Source organism: Notechis scutatus, chromosome 1 (genome assembly GCF_049901735.1).
Source record: "Notechis scutatus isolate UNSWTSFEM ecotype Mainland chromosome 1, rNotScu1.2, whole genome shotgun sequence".
Taxonomy (NCBI): Eukaryota; Metazoa; Chordata; class Lepidosauria; order Squamata; family Elapidae; genus Notechis; species Notechis scutatus.
In genome coordinates, this window is record NC_142009.1 from 306,317,175 (window position 1) to 306,338,955 (window position 21,781).

Consider the following 21,781-nt stretch of genomic DNA (forward strand, 5'->3'; position numbering starts at 1 on the left):
AATACCAGTCCTCCATAAATAGAACATATTAAGCATCAATCTTTGGTTATATGGTTAAGTTTCTTAATGCCTGTAGAAAAAAATCCTCTTATATTAATGCAAAGAATGAAATAAAACTAAAAATGCTCCCAATGTACTCTGAAATAAGCAGGTGTTTGACCTAAGTAAATCACAGGGGAATGTCTCAGCACTATTATGCAAGTTTCATGTTCTCCCCTTCTGCACGTTAAAAGGATCAGTGCATTGATGCACTTGTTTGCTATCCTGCAGTGAATTCTTCCTATTAAACCTCTAGTCATCAACAGCAGGGGTCTCCAACCTTGGCAACTGTAAGACTTGTGGACTTCAACTCCCAGAATTCCTCAGCCAGCAAAGTTGTCAAGGTTGGAGAACCCTGATCTACAGTACATAAAATTTCTTTTTGGAACACCACCCCAGAACATCATCTGAAAGTGATCATATTCAAATTAATTGAAATAAGTTTAATTACCATCACTGCTTTATTAAAAAAAAATCATCCAGGATGAAGTTGACTAATGAAAAGGCATGCTGGTTGACCAATAGAAAAAAGTTAGCATCTGCTCAGCAGAATGAGAATGGATGGGTTAGCAAGTCAGTTCCAATGAGTCTCATTAATTCAGTGCTTCCCAAACTTTTTCCTTCATCCCCCAAAATCACTTATCAGAAAGTCCTTTCTACCCAATAGGGATAAAATGCTTTAAGTCAATTTAAATGTCCCTGTTGTGATTGGGTAATGGATTCATGTGTTCATTCACCCTAACCCTAACCCAAGGAAAAAACACTTTTGGCAATTTTGAGTATTTTACCCAGGCTTGGAAGATTTGCACTAATTATTCAATTGTTTACAATTTTTTCTCTCACAGTGTCAAGGGTTTAATAGAAAATAAGCAGACATGAGGCATGCAAATTGATTTATTTTCAGCATAACTCTGAGATTTGCTGATAATATAAAGTGGGTAGATTCACCCATCATATTAACCCATAGTTTATTTAACAGAATAAGAAGAGTTAGAAGGGACCTTGGAGATCTTTTAGTCCAATCCCCTGCTCAAGCAGGAGACCCTATACCATTCAAGACAAGTGGCTGATCAGTCCCTTCTTAAAAGCTCCAGTGATGGAGCACCCAAAATTTCTGAAGGCAAGTTGTTCCACTGGTTAATTGTTTTCACTGTTAGGAAATTTCTCCTTAGTTCAATGTTGCTTCTCTCCTTGATTCATTTCCATCCATTTTTTCTTTTCTTGCCTTCTGGTGCTTTGGAAAATAGGTTGAACCCCCCCCCCCACTCTTTTTTGTGGCAGCCCCTCAAATATTGGAACACTGCTATCATGTCCTTCTTTTTGGACTGCTATCATGTCCTTCTTTTCTCCAGATAAATGAATTCTATTCCTGCAACTGTTCTTCATATGTTTTAGTCTCCAGCCCCTTAATCATCTTAGTTGCTCTTTTCGGCACTCCTTCCCAGTCTCTACATCTTTTTATATGGTGAACAAAACTAGATGCAGTATTTTAAATGTGGTACGTTACATATGGTTTGTTGAATAAATCACAATTATCTCAGTACCAATAAAGAGAACAAACATAGCTCAGGGTTAAACTGTGGAGTCCTTGATGCTCTTTGAGCTTAGTTGTTTGCTTCTAGACATTTTATCACCTGAACAGATAATATAATAAGTGCTGAGTTCATACATGCTAAGCAATAATCATGGTTTATAAATCACAATGGCTGAATTTTCAGTCATGCTAACCCACTTCTCTTGTGGCTTAGTACAATGGATAAATCTAACTATATCTTCAGAATTAAAAAATACTAGCTGCATTCAAATATTGCTCTTAGTCATAATGAGATTTATTTGATTTTGGTTTACACATTGTTTGAATCAAAAACCCACCCGTCATTTTCACTTACTTAATAAAGTATAATTGAAATTTTGTTTAACATAATGTTAGGCACGTTAAATCTAAGAACATTTTTTTTCAGTATTAGAATGGAAAAGAACTCATTGTCCTTCAACAAAGAATTCCAGTCTTGGGATCTCTGGATAGAAAAATGGCAGTCTTTACATAATAGCAGGGATGACGAAATGGCTGAATGATATGGTTGAGGTAACATGGCTTCTCCGGACAAGAGAAGCTATGAGATCGCCTATATGAGCAGGGGGATGGGTGGCTTAGCTGCTTGCAAGAAAGCCTGCAGGTGACCTGAGAGTAGAGCACCAAGTAGCCATGGAAGAAGACTCCATGCTCAAACCTTGAAGAACACCTGTTCTAAGATGTCAGGCCTGCCCAATCTAATTTCTAAAACAAGATTAAATGGAGCAAACTGTGTAGTGTTTAGTGTAAAGAGACCTTTTAGAGCACCAGAATCCTTAAAATCCCTAAAGCTACCTGGATGAGTGAACCTTCAACCTGAGAAAGATTATATTAAAAAGGAAGGAATCAGTTACAAAGATTTAAAACAAATTAAATGCAAAAAGCTTACCAGGATTTTGGAATGAGAAAGTTTTAAAAAAACAGACCAAAGGGACATTTAAATTTGGAATATTGCTTCATTTAAAATTTTTTTTTTGAATAAACAGATAATATATAGTATATCTCTGTGAGAAAGAAGAATGTTTACATTTTTAAGGAAGCTGATGGTTAACTGTGTTAAGCAAAGAGATCAATAGAAATCAAATATTTTTTACTATAGTCTTTAACCAACCTTTGCAATAAAAGGAGCACAGTAAAAAAAGAAAAACAATTTAATGCAACAATTTGTTATTGGAGAAGGGAAAAAAATAATAGGGCAGTGATAAATAGAAAGAGACGAAAAATGTGATGCTAAGTACCAGTAGTAAAAGGGACTAAAATGTTATGGATAGCAGGAAAAAGACCTGTTTTATTTTTTACTTCCCTTTTATGGAATAAAGATCAATAGTTATTACTTAAGGGAGTAAAAGTTACAGAAGGGAAAAGAAGATTATTGATAACTCCAGAAGAATGTATTTCTTTACAACAGACATTCACAGAAGAGGATAATATTTTGTCATCCAGTAAGATTAATATGTGTATAAAATTGAGATATATTGAAGTAAACACAATGGATGATAAAACAGCAAGTACTTTGGCAGAATACTGACACTTTTATGAACTTTTTGTTGAAAGTAGAAAGAGCCAAAATGATGATTTTTGGGCTAGATGATTATGGTTATGTTTAAGAGGAAGGAGAGACAATGATTTTGACTGTAACTGCTGTAATGAAGGTCAGAACTCACTTCTTTGATTATCTTCCCTCCCCCTCCCTTTTTTTTCTTCCTTTGTGGTGTCCTTGGTGTTCTAATCTATACTCTAAATCAGAGATCCCCAAACTTGGCAACTTTAAGACTTGTGGACTTAAATTCCCAGAATTCTGGAGAATTCTAGGAGTTGAAGTCCACAACTCTTAAAGTTGATAAGTTTGACGACCCCTGCTCTAAATAATATATTTACTATTTTTTATTCAAGTAACATTTCCTAATAAAATTTTATTAAAAATACACTGAGCTCCAGTTTTGAATCTCCCAAGTTTTATTTATCTACAGAAAATCAACCATACATCTATTGCTATTTCTAATCTGCTTTCCTGTTATATCTATCTAAGAAGACACACGTCATGTGATAAGTCAGGAAAGATGTGATCCAGTACAAGTATGGCAAGTGCTTTGCTGGTGTGAGTGAGTGAACAACTCAGTATGCAGTCTTTGAAATTATTCATTCAAATATAGTGTGTGTATAAGAACCCATATGGTCTCAAACATGAGTTCTACCTTTTCTCCTTTCTATCTCCTTTTTTTTTCTTGGATCTAGTCCCACCTATAAAAGCAAGAAAATGATATTTCATGAGATTCATGTGAGGGTATAATAGTGCTTCTAATTATAGGTTTGGGGTGCCATTTTGAGTGGTCGTATGTACAAAAATATTTATTTTATAAAATAAGAGTATGTTATAAAATTATAAGGTTTATAGTCTGTCTTAATCCTGGCAAACTCTGAGAATTCTCCAATGAGGTCAACAACAATAATAAACAACTTAGTACAAACATGTGAAAAATAGTATCATTAATAAACAAACAAGAAATCTCTATAAGCAAGCAACAACAAAGCAAGCACAAGGGTAAAATGCTTATTAAATTTTCATCTTGCTATTCTCTAATTTTCTAGTGGTGCCATTCAAAATTTGATTCCCTTTCTCCATCTGGTATAAAAGGAGCTAAACAGTATTCCAGCACTCGTGACTCAGCAGAGAATATCCTCTTGATACTGCTGAAGAAATCTGGACTATAAATTTGATATTTATAATATCAAAGATAAAATAGCAATAGCAATAGGACTCATATACTGCTTTATAGTGCTTTACAGTCCTCTCTAAGTGGTTTATAGAGTCAGCACACTGCCTCTAACAATTTGGATCCTCATTTTACTCACCTCGGAAGGATGGAAGGCTGAGTCAACCTTGGGCCTGGTGGGATTTGAACTGCCAAATTGTAGGCAGCTGGCTGCAGAAGTAGCTTGCAGTACTGCACTCTAACCACTTAGCGTTGCTTATTTCTGTCTTGTTATATTCAATATTCCTTAGAACAGCCTTCTTCAAACTGGTTCCCTTCAGATATGAAACTCCAGAACATCTGAAGGATATATCAGCTTTTTAAAGGCTGTCACAGAATTTCCCATGACCTTGGCGATAGGAGTCCTTACATATAAATTAGATTTTTAGAAGCGTTAATTAATGAGGTAGATATAATCAGATAGATTAGTTATAGTTCTCAATATGAAATCAAGTTTCAATACAGGTTCTAATTATGGCTTCTCTCTTTAAATGTGCTCATATTTAATGGTGAGAGGTAGTGTATTGAATTGCATAGGCAATTGACAATCCCTTGTGTGACAGCATAATAATAGCATAATGTGAAAGAGTGATATGCATATTAAACTACTATAAAAAGTGCCTGGCATTTCTATCCACGATCAATCCATATTTAGACACTGCATATATATATATACCAAAAGCCTTCTTTAAATTTGTCCCATCCAGTTGTTTTTGAATTGAAGCTCCCAGAATTGTCAGCCCACATTCCCAAAAATCTGGAGGATGCCAGTTTGTAGGAACAGTGAATTTTGATTATGAGATAAATAACACTGCCTTGCTTTGGGCATAGAGAATTGAGACCTTTTGTTGAATTCATTATTGATATCTGTGGCAAACCAGCAAAGATCACTGTTCCCTATGGGTTTCTTTTTTTAATTTTAATTTTATTTTATTCAAAACATTAAAATACAAATTCCAAATATAAAGAAAATCAAAAATTGAAAGAAAACAAGACAAAACTACACAAAAAGTACATAAAAAACAAAACAGATATACACATAAACTGTCCCCCCAGTTAAATACTGATAAATATATTTCAAAGCTAAATAACTTCTTTTCCCCTGTGAAGCAGGTACACAATTGAGAAATTTCTACAAAACTGTTTACCTAACCCACATAGCCTGATACAATTAACAGGTAACAGGTAAAACCAATAGCTAAATTAAACTTCAAAGGCTAACAGTGTCTTTATTGTATTTCACTCGCAGAAAGTACACAATGGTTTCTGGTGTACCATAAGTCACCACAATCATTTTCTCTGGCCTGTCCAGGATCAAATATCTTCGATTGGTTCTTACTAATGAGGCTTTCCTTTCCTAGCAGTTGGATAGTCATAAATCTCTGTTGTGCATGTCTCCACAGCATTTGTTATACCAAAAAGGTTCCTGTAAATTGTAACATAACATCCCTTAACATTTGTTTTCTGATTGGGTATGACAAATCCATTCCCCTACTTCTCTTGATCTTCTTGAAAAAGCCGAGTTCATTACAGCACTGTTATCTCAATGGGTTTCTAAAAGTCACCCTCCATTGCACATCAAGAATATCCTGACAAAATATTCTTTCAGTGTATTTTAGGCATTTTATGGTTATAGCTTCCTAACCACTTGGTACTTATGTTCAGTATAATTGAGCTCTGGATAGGAGGTAAATGTTGGTAGTTTTAAGCATTGCTATCAACAATTGAACCTGCACTTGCTCTTAGTCCAGTTTCATTATTTCTGAAGTTCCTTTGGATACTTAAGCAGTCATGCACACTAATTCTCATGATTTCTGAAGAGTAGACTAGTTCTAATAACTTTAGAAGCCCTCAGGTTGAAAAAGATTGTATTATACAACTATCTAAGCAAGAACTGATTCAAATATTTTCTCTCTCTCTCTCCTCTCTCCCCCTCTCCCTGTGTGTGTGTGTGTGTGTGTGTGTGTGTGTGTGTGTGTGTGTGAAGTCAGTATAAATTCTACCAGTAAATGGGGTTAAAATGAAATATTGGCATTCATTATTAGTGGGGAATAGATTGTCAATATCTCCTGTAACAATTACATAACCAAGAACAGATTTTTCTTTTAGCATTCTGTTTAGTAGTATTGATCAGAGCTTTTCATTACTGCAATGTCAAGAGTATTTTACATCCAGGCTGACAGAAAACAATTTAAATTTTCAAGTAACACTCATATTTGAACTTACATTAGTTGCAAATTGACCTATGTTTTGTGTAGGTGTTTAATCCTTCACTATACAATAATTTCTTTAGCCATCTGCAGCCAGCATGCCTGCTCAGATTTCAATTAAATCCCACAGGAAGACATCATGCAGGAATTCTTCCCATGGGCTTTTTTTCAGGTAGTAAGATCATAACAACAGATAAATTAGGGGTTATTTAAGCAACTAGCATCTCTGGCATATTGCTGTTCAACTTGCAACTGAACAGATCCAGTGAAGGAGGTTTCATAATTATTGTATCTCTAGGCACCAAATCTCACTGTCAAAGTCATCTTACTAAAATTTTAAGGCTTTTCTTATCAGTTGATCAGAATCAGATCTTGATTTTATTCTAGTGTGACATCCAATTACAAATCTGAAAAGGACTGTTTTTATTTCTCCAAGTCTCCTCATTCCTAGTTCCTTCAATCTTTTTTAAATAGGATATAAAGTCTAGCCCTGATTACTTTTGTTGCTCTTCTTTGAATCTGATTTAATTTCTTTGAATCCTTGTTAAAATGTGGTGCCTATTAATTGATCACTAGGCCCACTCGACCAAATAAAGTAGAATGGTTATTTCCTGTGACTTGAAAATAGGCAAAATCAACCTGGAGTCTATTAGCAGTGTGACAGACTGAATATTTCTCAGGCCATTATTGAATAGCCACATTTTCAGCAAACAAAGACAAGCTAGGAACAGAGTAAAATCAGAAGCTGGTGGTGACAGTCTAGCCTATTTTCACAACATAGTATGTTGGCATGGGTAACAGCTACTTACAGTAATTGAATTGATGTAAACAATATATTTAGCTCCAAACTAACCCAGTCTTGCACAGAACTAAATTAGTTCAACTTAGTCAGCCACGTTATGGGAACACTGAAGTCCAATTGATTAATTCAATGTTTTTCAACTATGGCAACTTTAAGATGGGTGAATTTCCTTTTTTTTTTTTTTTTTTTGGGGGAAAGGGTATTGCAACTTTTAGAAAAGTTTTCAGGGAATCAATTCTTTTTTCCACTTCTGTCAAACTTCTGCTTTTTGTATTAAGTGGTGGAAAATCTTTTTTTCAATCAATCAGAATAGAGCTGAAGGGACTTTGGAGGTCTTCTAATCCAATCCCCTCCACAAGTAGGAGACCCTATACCATTTCAGACAAGTGGCTATCCAGTCTTTAAAATAAAAAAAAAAAACCTCCAGTGATGAAGCACCCACAACTTCGGGAAGCAAGCTGTTCCAATGATTAATTGTTCTCACTATTAGGAAGTTTTTCCTTAATTCCAGGTTGTTTCACTCCTTGATTAATTTCCATTCCATTATTTCTTGTCTTGCCTTTTGGTGCTTTGGAAAATAAGTTGACCCCCTCTTCTTTATGGCAGCCCCTCAAATACTGGAATACTGTGATCATGTCAGCCCTAGTCCTTCTTTTTCTTTTGACTGGCCATACCCAATTCCTGCAATTGTTCTTCAAATGTTTTAGTCTACAGGCCTTTAATCTTTCTTTCTTTCTTTCTTTCTTTCTTTCTTTCTTTCTTTCTTTCTTTCTTTCTTTCTTTCTTTCTTTCTTTCTTTCTTTCTTTCTTTCTTTCTTTCTTTCTTTCTTTCCTTCCTTCCTTCCTTCTTCCTTATTTATTTATTCAATTTATATTGCCGCCTATTTGCCCATAGCTCTTCTTCTCTGCACTTTTTCCAAAGTCTCAACACCTTTTTTGTTAATGTGATGGCCAAAACTGGATGCAGTATTCCAGGAGTGGTCTTACTAAGGATTTATAAAATGGTACTAACACTTCACATGATTTTGAGTCTACCCCTCTGTTTATACAATCAAGAATTGTATTAGCTTTTTTGACTGCTGCTGCACAATGCTGTACTCTCAGTAGAGGGGCAGGCTTGGGTATTTCACTCTCTGTATATGGAACAAAGAACATTTCTCCCTTGTGGGGATGTGTAATTGTTGTCTGAGCAGCAACTTGCAGTGCTGTCAGGCAAGTAAGCACAACACAATAAAAGGTCAGGATTAAGTCTCTTCTCCTACCCCCAACAAGATGATTGATTAAGAATATAGTCACATGCAAAGATTTAGGCTATTATTTCTACCAATTTGCAGAATGAGAGTGTATCCAAACTTCTGTCATGTCATGTCAAAGTTTGTACTATGCAGAGATCATATCAGCTTCTATTCCTTTACAACTTAATTGAAATAAACAATTTGACCAGAGATGCTTAGTGGTTTGCCTACACATGCACAGTCCTTGTACAAGAACTGCCTATTTAGAACTTCCTGTAGGCAGAACACCTGGCAACAATATTTCATTCATTTATAATATTAGGTCTGGCTGGTATCCAGCTACCTTTACATGGACTCGCAGCTGTCAATGGGACTTAACTACAAGAACCAGAGCCATTGGTTTCAGAGTTCTGAATAGGCAGGACAATGAGTTTGTACAACCTTATTGATAGAGATGTTTAAAGATCATGATTTCTCCTTTGGGGGTGGGGGGTGGGGGAGGCATTAAAGCCAAGAATAATCTAGCTTGAGACACTTCACTGAAGAGGTTGGCAATGGATCAAATGCTCTTTGTTTCTGTTATAATGGTACTAAATCAGCACTAAACAGAGTTAATTATAGAAAATGTCTACGAGAATAAATGTCACTGGTGGAAACAGCTGGTACCTCTACCTCGCATTCCAATTCCCCTTCTAATAAAACTCTACAGCAATTCTCTTCCTGTCTTTTCTATATTATTCCTTTCCCCAATTTTTGATCTTCATCAATGGTTTATGGTTCAGTAGTTTATGGCAACAATGAAGAAGCTTTCTTCCTTTTTGGAAGAAAGAAATTCAGGTGTGTAGACCAGTTGAACAAGATAATTTAAGACTTTGTGAAAACGCAATTCAGACAGAGTTTATCTCATTATACAATAAGGTCATTTTCTTTTATTAAAAAATTAAGCTGAGAGAACTGAAAAGAATAATAAAATATTTAAAAGTGAATTTAAAAGCGAATGATCTTGCACCACCAAGTAGAAAGAAGTTGAATTAACAAATAAAAAAAAAATCTCACAAATACTATCTCCTCGTGTTAAACCCTTAAGCAGCATTAAGCATAGTAACAAATTAAAATGTCTAGGACAACAAAATGTTTTTGTGTAGGGCTAAAGCACTACACAATGAAAAGAAAAACATGTAAGAAAGAACTAGACATTTTAATTTTGAAAACCTACTGCTGTTCAGAATCATGAGAATTAGGAGCACTTGATATTTGCTGAGAAAGGTTGATTGGCTTTTAAACACATATAACTATGCAAATGAACAGAATCAGCATGGATATATTTCAAAATGTAATAGAATATTTAGGTACCTTTAATGATCCTAATCAGTCAGAACATTGTATCTGCTTTGAAGCAAATGAGGAGATCCTGTACTTCGTTTGCGAGTGGGAGACCACAGAGTTATTATGGGTCAAAGAGAAACCAAGAAAGCAATGGAATTAAATGAATTAAGCCAAGGTACTCCACAACATAATAATAAAAGAATCAGAATAAGGCTAACTCATCATTTGTCCATAGTTTGAGGAAAAAAACACACAATTGATTGGACTCATGCATACATCTTCCCCAAACCCCAAAAACTTTAACCTTAGACTGTCTACTATTGACCTCACCCCTTTCCTAAGAGGCCTGTAGGGGGCGCGCATAAGCGCACCAACATGCCTACCGTCCCTGTCCTATTGTTTCTCTTATTCTTTTATTTTTCTTATATGTACCCATTTCATGTATTCACAACTATGTATACATTTATACTTATTATCTTGTAAACAATTGGCAAATCAAATAAATAAATAAATAAATTTAAGTTATTCTTTGGATAGGAAGTGAAAATTATAGGGCAAGTGAAATATGTGCCATTCATGGAAAAGGAAAAACCAAATTCCAAAATTGTAGAAGTTACTTAGTGGAATAAGCACACTGGGGTCCTTGGTGCTCTCTGAGCTTAGTTGTTATTTTTTTGTATGTGTTTCATTAGCAAAGTAAGTTAACATCATCAGTCCTAGAAGGTAGTGGGGGCTTTGCTCTCATTTTATATACTAGCAGCTTGTCGTGTCAATGTTGGTTGGAAGGATCTTGGTAGTTCCGATTAGGCTGTTGTTTACCATTACCTTGTTTGTCGGAGTTGGTAGTTCCTTGATTGGGATATTATTTACTTCTTGATTGTTGGTCTAGTGTTAATTTAGTATTAATCTCTGCTTATCTGGTGTTGATTGCTGGTGAGGAGGTGGTTTTGGTCTTTTGGTTTCCTTTTTGGCTTTTTGATTGCCTCTTTTGAATGGTATATAATGCTTAATGGTATGCAATGCTTACTGTAATTCTATCAGTACACAAATTGCAACAATATAGCCAGGAAAAAGAAAGCGATACCATAGCACACTTTCCAACTACATACAAATTAATTAAATTCCAATTTGTATAACTGGAGGCCCAAAACAAACAGAAGGATTCTCCCAAAGGTTCCCGTACTGAAATGATGCTTGATGGGAGTTGTGGAGGTCATATGGGTCAGTTCTGTTCCTCTAACACCATCACAGGCACACCTAACTGTTATCACCCATGGCAAAAACATGATTTTCTTGCCCTCTATTCAGAAGCCACATAAGTGCTAATGAATATGGACAGACAGCCTAATTCCTCCATGATAAATCAGGTTTGGCTCAACCAGTGTCACTTCTTGAGTGGAGGGCAGGTGACTTAGTTATGATATATCATGTGTATACAACCTAACTCAAGTAATAGTGAAATAGAAAACTCTGCATCTGACATGGGAAATGGGGAAGGCTCAAGCTGTTTGAAAGCCTAGGTAGCCTGTTCCCTCCCCCCCCCCATGGCTTTTCCCACTCTGAGATACCTCATGTGCACTTAACGAGCTGCACATTTGATTAGCGAATACATGGGCGAAAGCAGGGAGTGATCTTGTTCACTCCTATGAGTCCTCAAGTTATGAATGGAATGGGCAGGCTCCATTACATTTCTAACTCAAAGACTACCTGTATTTACTTATTCAGTGGATTTATATTTACGAATCATATATGACTTTGTAATAAAAATGTACAAAAATATAAAACTCATAGCAGCTGGTAAAAACTACAAAGCCACAAACACTTAACATAAGCAAACAAGAGGCTCTTTTTCAGGGCCTTGCAGAACGCCAACATAGGGTCCAGTCCACCACAACTTGGTACTTTTATGTATAAATGCACATTCACCAATGAAGTGCCATCAAGCCAGTGTTGATTCCTAGCAACCACATAGTTTTCTTCCCATGACGCATTCATTACACACAGGAAATTACTTAGCCTTGGAGATGAACCCTACTGACATTCAACCAAATGTGGCTAAATCTTCACTTCCCATTTTCCCTCCCAACATGGACCAGAATGTCACAATCCCATATATAGAAAATCCTAGATTTACAACCACAATCAGGTCCAAGATTTCTCTTGTTAAGCAATGTGATTGTTAAGTGAGTCACATTTGACTTTATAACCTTTTTTTTTTTGCCATGGTTGTTAAGCAAATCCAGCTTCCTCCATTGACTTGATGCTGAGACTTTGGAAAAAGCGCAAAGAAGGGCAACTAAGATGATTAAGGGTCTGGAGACTAAAACGTACGAACTGTTTTCGTACGTTTCGTACAAACTAAAATGAACTGTTGTTGCAGGAATTGGATATGGCCAGTCCAGAGAAAAGAAGGACTAGGGCTGACATGATAGCAGCATTCCAGTATTTGAGGGTCTGCTACAAAGAAGAGGGGTTTAACTTATTTTCCAAAGCCCCAGAAGGCAGGAGAAGAAACAATGGATGGAAACTAATCAACAAGAGAAGTAACCTGGAATTAAGGAGAAATTTCCTAACAGTGAGAACAATTTGCTTGCCTCCAGAAATTGTGGGTGTTTCATCACTGGAGTGTTTCTTTTTTTAAAAGGACCGGACAGCCACTTGTCTGAAATGCTATAGGTCTCATGCTTGAGCAGGGGGTTGGACTAGAAGACCTCCAAGGTTCCTTCAAGCTCTATTCTGATTGAAAAGCCAGCAATCACATGACCCTAGAACATTGCAACTGTTATAAAGACATGCTGCTTTGCCAAGTACCCAAATTCTGATCATGGGAGTGTGGGCATGCTGCGTTGGTGGTTAAGTGGAAGGAACACTCGTAAGTCACTTTTTTTTTTTTTTTTAGTGCTGTTTTAACTTCAAATGATTTCAAAAAGAACAGTTGTAAGGTGAGGACTACCTTTACAACAATACATAAACAGGGGTCTCCAACTTGTGGGCCATGGCCCACTACCAGGCTGTGGGCTAATAGCTACCAGGCCATGTGAATAGCCAGCTGGTGTGCACGCTCCCATGTGCACGCAAAGGCCCACTTGCATCAGTTTTATCATGGGTACCTGCAGCCCCACTCAGGCAAGTGTTGCTGCAAATGTCACGGGCGCTTGCCCCTCCCACAAAATCATCCCCTCTTTCCCTCCTCCCCCTGCTCCAGGACACCAACCCAGAAAGGTTGGGGAACTCTGACACATAAGGTACTGTACCTTTTAGAGATTAAAGGGTTGGACTAGGATTGACCAAATCCATGTCCCACATTCTAAGTAAGAATCTAGTCTTCTAATGGAAAACAATATTTTCGACTCTTAGCCATTTAGAGCTTCATGAATCCTAATTGCTTAATTCTGGTCTGAAATATACTGGCAGGTACTGAATGTTCACCTAGAACAGGGGTCCCTAAACTTGGCAACGTCAAGACCTGTGGACTTCGACTCCCAGAATTCTCCAGCCAGCTGGGAGTCAAAGTCCACAAGTCTTAGAGGGGCCAATTTCGGAAACCTCTGAGCCTAGAAACAGAATGTTCTCTATACAGCAAGTCCTCAACTCATGGCCACAATTGGGCCCCAATTTCTGTTGCTAAGTAAGACATTTGTTCAGTGACTTTTGCCCCATTTTATGACATTTCTTGACTCCGTTGTTAAGGGAATCACTGCAATTGATAAGGCAGTAACCCAGTTGTGAAGTGAATCTGGCTTCCCCATTGATTCTGCTTGTCAAAAGGTCGCAAAAGGTGATCACATGACCTTGGGACACAGCAATGGTCACAAATATGAACCAGTTGCCAAACATCTGAGTTTTGATCATATGACCCTGGGGAATGCTGCAAAGGTCGTAACTGTGAAGAGCAGTCATAAGTCACTTTTTTTCAGTGCCGTTGTAACTTTAAACTGTCACTAAATGAACTGTTGTAAGTCGAGGACTACCTGTAAAAGGTTTCTAATCAACAACCTGATTTCATCCTGAAACAATTGACGTTTCTAAACAAAAGACACAATCCCAGATACAATTGATTACAGTTCAGTTGTAAGCAACAAATATAACAAAGTCATATTAAATATAGACTAGACACATTTGCCATTCTAAGAATGGGCAACGACATTTAATTAGCCACTTTGAATTGAAATCTTTCTTTATTGAGTATAAATGCTTTAGGTATGAGCTCATAATGATAATTTACATCTACTCTAGGAAGGTGAGATCCTGCCATAAAATAATATATAACAAATAACTCAAGGATTTGTCATGGCAATAAATCTATCACACTCCTGGACAAGGTAATTCAAAAAGCTGTGATTATATGTCAAATATGGACACTATAAATTATATAGAATTGCTAATGGCAGGTGGCATGTTCAACATTAATTTATGGGAGAGAAATGTAAGAAACGAAAGTAAGAAATGAAATCAGAAGCTAAGAATGTGATTAATAAAGAAATTAAAAATGTAATCTCTTCATTACATTTTTTCATTACAGAGCAACATTACAGTATTTAAAACTGTAAGAAAATTGGCTTAGAAATACCTTTTCCAATCATAATAATCACTGTATACATAATACATGTTAAATGTCTAAAAATACACATTTTCATAAAAGCTACACCTGGAGCATTCATTCACTTTTAGATCAAGAGTTTTCAAAGGCAGTCTGTCATGCTTATTAGTTGTAATGTAGGTCTCTTTACAATTCTTAAAACTATTTAATATTCTCTCACTAGAGTGATAGAAATTGCCTGCCTGGTTTCATTCACAATTCACAGGATATCTAAAACAGCTTTCAACCTTGAATTACTGTTAGTTGTGGTTAGCCACCCATAAATGATTTCACTGGCAAGGGCCAAATCATTGCTGTAAGTTTCTACGAGCATCCCTTGTCAGTAAAAGATCTGAGACATATACCAATAGCTCTAGAAACCACTGGCTTCCTCAACCCCAATGTAAGAACACCTAAAAATGTATAAATTATACCAACGTCTGCATAATGAAATTGTTAAATTTGATACATTTTCTACTTTTATGTTGCCAAAATAGCCATTAAATGTAGTGATTGTCTTAGGTTAAAGTGTTGGGGGACAAGAATTTAATTGTTGGAGAGAGAAACATATAAATACATTATAGGTCTTTTACATTTTCCTCTGAATACACTATAGCAGTTCTTAATAATCAGTCATTCCTTGCCAGTATCGCATCCTTAAACAATATTCCCAAAACTAAAGTGCATGCCTATTTGGAAGTGTGCCTTATTGAATTCAATGGACTATGCTCTAAACCATCATAGGGCTGCTCCATTAGTTATAAAAAATGTAAAGCAACCAACTTTATATAGCAAAAAAAAGTGTGAACCTTTCTTAGCTACATTTAATATCCGTTGCATTATAAACATTTTCCTACTATTCAGAAAATGCATGCACACAGACGTCTACAGACCTCTTTTCTAAAGTGTGATCTGTTTCAGAATTTTAAATATACCCGAACTTGAGGCTGTCTAAACATTTTGGAGCTACACTCTGACAGGATGGCATGTTGGAGAGAATTATTACCTCCTCAAGTTAGGGATATAGTTGTCAAGTCCCAAAGAAGATAACAATATAGATTTAGAGATAGATATAGAAGATGTAGATGTAGATAGATGATAGAGACAGAGACATTTACCTTCTGGCTGATAACACGTGTAGTGAGTAAGTCTCTGTACTGTTTCCAGTTAATTAGTCCTACCATATTTAGATTGCCCAAATCCAAATGATTTTAAAGGAAATTCTAATAGCCATCCAGGTTTTTTGCAGGCCAGATACGATACACCTAACTGAATATCAAAAAGTTGTATAATAGGAACCTCAGAGGAGATTAATTCAATTTATTGCATTAAAAATGGTAGTTTCTCCTCTCACCAACTGGAAACTCTGAAGAAGAATCTCCTATTTTAAATTATCTTTTTGTTTATTGGGCCTGCATTTTACATCAACGTTTTATTGACACTTTATGCTAACTAAAAAAGAATACATTTTAGGAGAAACATAAACAACCCCTTCTCTGAGCTATTTGAAAAGTGTATGGTAATTTGTAATATTTACAGTGTATGCTTTTATTGCAACACAACAATAGAGAAAATCACTGCTATGCCCATTTCATAGATAGGCAACTATGAAAAAAAAGCAGCTGATCAATCACTTAAGGATACGGTATGAGAGAACCTTATGGCAAATTTAGGCTTTTAGCGCTTGACTTCCAAGTGATGCATTCTATATTCTACTTCAGCTTTTGCCAACCTGGCATTTTGTGGATAGTTTGAGTTGCAACTCTTGGAATTGCCTATTCAGCTGGGAATCCCAGCAGTTGTAATTGTAATATTCTACGAAAGTGGCAATCTTGAGGAGGCAAGCCTTGTAATATGTGTGCAACAGGAATGATCACATATGCTATCCATGTTTAGCTTTCTCCTCCATGCTGCATCGAGAGCCCAGGATGGGGTTGACTCCTTCCTATGACATCATAGCTGAGTCTGTACTAAAATATAAAAGCCAGCCCCCGGGAGAGACCCCCGTTTTTGACTCAGCTCCGTTCAGTCAGTAGCTGTGTCTTTGAAAGCGTTCTGTTAGATAGCAATCACCAGCGATCTTCAGTACTTTTTTCCTCTCTTCAAGCAGCTCCCAGGGATCTGGGCAGCTGCTCTTCCAGGAGAGCAGGGCTCTCTCTCTCTCTCTCTCTTTCTCTCTCCTGCAAGTTGGGAGCAGCTTTACAGAGCTCTGTGCAGGCAAGCTGGTCAGCGTCTGCAGACCTCCCCCACGCCTGCAGTTTGGAGGGATCGTAAACACGATCGGCAAACTGATAAGAGCTCAAGCCAACTGATTGTGTAGCTGGTTGCTGTGTTTTTCCCTTGCTGACTTCGCTCAGGGCTCTGTATAGCCTAAGGAGCGATTCTTCAATCTTGGAGCCTGTTTTCCTGTAGTCAACGGCCATCTTGGATTCAAGCCTTCCACCACGAGATGAACGGCCATTTTGTAAGCCCGTGGGCCATTTATACCCTAAGGGGCTTAATAGAAAAATTTCTAAACAGCTTCTTTCCAACGCAAGAGCCTTTATTTTACAAATGGAGCAAGATAAGGCTCTGGCAGAGCTTTCTCCCCCAGTGGAACAGTCTCTTAAGCCGAATAGGAGAAAAAGATGTAGGCAACGCACCCAATCAGTCCAGAGGGAAGTGGCTGCTAAAATCAAAGCTAAGTCTCTAGCCTCTAAGAAGGGAACTCAGGCTGAATTGAGGGCAGAGAAGCGCAGACGTGCAGCTCTAGAGAGGCAGTTCAACAGAACTATTCAACAGAAGGGAGTGCAACGACAGCATATTTCAGGTGATTCTCGTGGGCCCCAACCAAGCCCTCCCAGGGGAGGAGAAGTTATCTATGAGCCTTTCCATCCTCCATCCTGGTCTCCTGAGGCTCTTGCTGTACAGTCAGATCCTCAGGATTTAAGCAGATCTGGGCCTTATTTCCAACAGGCTTCTGGGCCCTGTGCTCCTCCCTCTCCCTCCAGGCCTCGAACCTCTCCTCAATCTAGGCCTGAAGCCACCTTCACTCCCACAGCAGCAGGTCTTCTGCCTTCTGCCTCTACCTTTGAGCGTAGACCAAGGGATATCCAAGATGTAGTCTCATCAGCCATTAGGCAGGTATTGGCTGAAGGCTTCAAGCAAATTCTTCAACCTCTGGAAAGGGTTCAGGCCCTTCTCCCTTCTCAATCTATAAGTTTCTTGCCTTATCATCCTGATTTACACAGGCCCCAGGACCTCAGGGTCCATTCTTCTCTACCAGAATGGGAGGAGGTTGATGAGGAAGGAAGGCCTTCACCATCTGAACACAGTTACTCCTCTCATTCAGAGTGTGAAGAGGGTGAGATTTTTGACCAAAATCTTTCAGAGGAAGAGGATTCTCGCCCAGAGCAGACATCCTCTGCATTGGTCTTCAAACCTACTCTCTTCAGAACATTACTCAGCAAGGCCTTGGTCACTGCCAAGCTGTCGCCAGAGGAAGTGGCTCCCGAGCCACAAGGAAATCCCTCTAGCCAAGGGGATTCGTTCTTCTTCAAGCCTGTAGTGCATGCAGAGGTTTTGCCTTCTCCCATTTTGTTCATGGACATGGTCAAGGAACAGTACGCTTCTCCTTTGGCAGGTCCTCGCCCATCTTCTCTAGATAAGCGTTTCTACAATGTCAGCGCAGCTCTGGACAATGCCCTGGCAGTGCCTTCTGCTGACATTCTGGTTCTGGCTTCGTTCTCATCTTCTGGCACTCCCACCGAGCCAGAAGATATCCTGAAACCGGATGATAAACGTTCTGAACAGACCCTCAAGCACAATCACCAGGCTGCTGCTTGGGCTGTTCGGGCTTCAACAGCAGCATCCTTTTCACCAGGGCATCCATACGGTGGCTGCGCCAACTCCAGAATAGATTGCCTGCTTCTGACCTTCGGTCTCACCAAGACCTTAATAAGATTATTGCAGCGGCGGAATTCACTGCGGATGCCACTCTCAATTCTGCCAAATTTGCATCCAAGGCCATGGCATCTTCTGTAGCAGGAAGAAGACTTTTATGGCTCCGAAATTGGCAGGCGGAGTCACGCCGAAAATGGAAGCTGGCTTCAGTTCCTTTCGCAGGCGATAAGCTTTTTGGCGATGCTCTGGAACCTTATCTCAACGAAACCAGAGATAAATGTAAAATTCTCTCTTCCTCTGGGAAGAAAGCCGACTATCGCCCTGCTCCTTATCGCCCTCCTGCCTTCCGAGCGGAGACCTCATCTCGCTTCCCCCGCTCTCACAGGCCATACTCCCAACGCCAAGACCAATGGGCGGAAACATCTGGCAGGCAACAACCTTCTACTGGTAAACGGCCCTTTTTTTGGGGGGAGGGGGTCGTTCCTTCCATTGCTCTAAGTAATCCCTCGTTCTCCCCACCCATCGGAGGTCGCCTAGCCTTCTGTGCCTCCAAATGGGAGGAGTCAATGACGGACGCCTGGGTGCTCAGCACTATTAGGTCAGGGTTACAATTGGACTTCCTAACCCCACCCCCCAAAATTTTTTTGATCTGTCCTGTGTCTCGGGACATTTTCAGGCAAGCCCTCATGAATCAGGCCATTCAGCACCTTCTGGAAATCAGGGCTATTCAACCTGTTCCCCCGTCTCAATGGGGACGTGGGCTTTACTCTCGCCTTTTCATCATTCCCAAAGCCTCAGGGGGGTGGCAGGCCATCCTTGACCTAAAATTTCTCAACCAATTTGTAAAATACAGGCGATTTAAAATGAATATACATTAAGCGCACTTCCTCCTTCAGGAAGTCGGAAGCCATGTTTGATTCCTTTTTCCCTTCTCACTTGGGGCACAAGGCCTCTTCTCCAACTATTAGCAGGTGGGTCAGGTCTTGCATTGAGCAGGCCTACAAAGCTATGGCCCTTCCGGTTCCCCGAGGTCTGACGGCGCACTCTACCAGAAGCACGGCCACTTCTGCTGCCTGGGCAACTCAAGCATCCTTGGAGGAGATTTGTCATGTGGCCACGTGGACATCCCCGTCTCCTTTCATCAGACACTACTGTCTGGATGCTTTTGCCTCGGCGACTGCTGCCTTCGGCAGACGGGTGCTTCAACGAGTGGTTCCACAGTCCGTGTGATGAGCCAGACGAGGACCCGCTCGTGGACATGCAAGCTTTGGTATGTCCCATTTTGGGCTCTTGATGCAGCATGGAGAATGGGCATTGGTAGAAGTTTCTGTGAACGGCCTTTCTATCTATGCTGCAAGAGAGCCCAGCCCCTCCCTTGATTCGTCGGAGAGGGTAAGACATATTTCTGTATTTATTTTGGGCTTTCAGAGACACCTTTCAGTCTGTCAAGTATCTTCGCCAAAGCTGGGGTCTCTCCCAGGGGCTGGCTTTTATATCTTAGTACGGACTCAGCTATGACATCATAGGAAGGAGTCAACCCCATCCTGGGCTCTCTCGCAGCATAGATAGAAAGGGCGTTCACAGTAGCTTCTACCAACACCCATTTGCTTTGTTTACTTTCATCTTTTCACTTTCTGTAAGATTTTAGGCAATTAGACAGTTGGGTGAAGTATTTAGTCTCTTGTATTATGTAAAGCACCAGAACATGAAAAATTGTATTGTTTACTACTCTGTGCTGTGAGGGGCAGAATCCTTCAAGATTATTAAAAAGACATAAAATTGTTTCATAAGAGACTTGTAAGGAATAAAGCTGGGATTGTCAGATTGTAAAATAAGATACAGCCTGAGCACACAAATCTATGCAATGTAGCTAAGATACATCTTCATATGCTTTAATCTTCAACTCCCCTGCCCTGAAGCTGCAAACGTTTATATAGAAATTATTTTCTATCCATCACTACTGAAACATTGATTCTGTAACTGAAACAAGTACCGTAAATATGGTCTGCAACAAAATACTACAGTAAATAGTAGGCATTTGGAGTGGCCAGCTGGACATGGCTATTCCCAGAAAATTCCATTCCATTTCAAACTTGAATTTTTATTTACTTTTTTCACTTTCTCTCTCTCCCAATCTCAGTCACCATATTCATTGATTGCTGCATGCTCAGTTATCATTGGACTCTTTGGGGGTATCTAATTTTCTCCTGTTCAGATTTCCCCCTGCAAAACAGTTCCAAGCAACTGCAACTTGCCTTATAAAATGATGCCAGATGAGTTCATTTTTACAGGACAAACAATTAGAACATCAAATGACGACATTAAAACTGCCCTAAATTCATCCTCTAACAATGGAGGTTTCCCTTCATTAGACAAGAAAAAAATATTCATGCAGAATAGCAGAAAAATCTTACCGTTATAAAATCAGACCCTTAGCACACTTATTAGAGAAGATGTTATAATTCCGTATTGTAAGGCTTACTTCTGAGTTGCTTAGTCATAATGAGAATATAAAGTTCTTCATTTTCAATTTATTCTGGCAACCCAAGAATCATACAGGTCTACTTAATAATCATACAATAACCTCCTGTACTTACCATCCTGTATAATTTATCTTCTAGGTCTTGATTAATTCTTTGTAAAGCTAGGTAGTTGTTTTGTATCCTAAAATAAAGAAGAAATCGTGTAATTAACATAGTTTTTGCATTTTCACTTTGTACTTTTAAACTTTATTTTGTGTGAGCAGTTGCAACTCAGTTCCTATTTCTTTATATATGAGATAGTTACTTTATCCGTCATAAATCTGAAAAGCAAGATGATGAAATGGCCCAGCTAAAACCTGGAAGACACAGAATCAAATCACCACTCAAATACGGAGCTTTCATTGGCCAATCTTGGGCTGAACACTATCTTTGAGTTTAGGCCTACCTCACAGGATAGCTGTAAGAAGAAAAGAGAAAAGGAAGAGAGAAAAATACTGTATATATTATTTAGTTCCTGAGAGCAAAGTTAAGAATAAATCTGGAAACAATAAGAATCTGACCAAACAACTGTGGAACTTATTGTACCCTATTCCTCCCTGTGGTGCAAATTCAAAGGTTGTTATGAAATATTGGACAGTCAGCCTAAAATAAGTTGACCTAGATAAAGAATTGTGCCCTGGTGCATTGGCACTTTTCACATTCTTTACCTTCATAGAAATTAAAGGGGGAGACCATGTCTATCAATAATTTTGATTCCTTGCAAATAAGAGGGACAAGCATTGAGAATAGCTCTTCTCTGATATTGATCAAGTGTCCAGAACGAGGACATTTTCTCTTTCTATTCTGAATTCATTGTCCATCTGAAGTCATCAAAAATGAGCAGGAGACACAAGTTCCAG

The 21,781-nt window shown here is 38.5% G+C and overlaps 1 protein-coding gene across 4 annotated transcripts in view; it reads right to left on the reverse strand.

Moving 5' to 3' along the window:
* Positions 1 to 21,781, reverse strand: part of BEGAIN (brain enriched guanylate kinase associated) — a 169,165-nt gene that overhangs the window by 59,723 nt on the left and 87,661 nt on the right. For all 4 annotated transcript variants that reach the window (XM_087952174.1, XM_087952173.1, XM_087952175.1 and 1 more), the window contains one exon: positions 20,997 to 21,063. In XM_087952174.1, the coding sequence (XP_087808300.1) occupies positions 20,997 to 21,063 (67 nt within the window). The remainder of the gene's footprint in view (positions 1 to 20,996; positions 21,064 to 21,781) is intronic.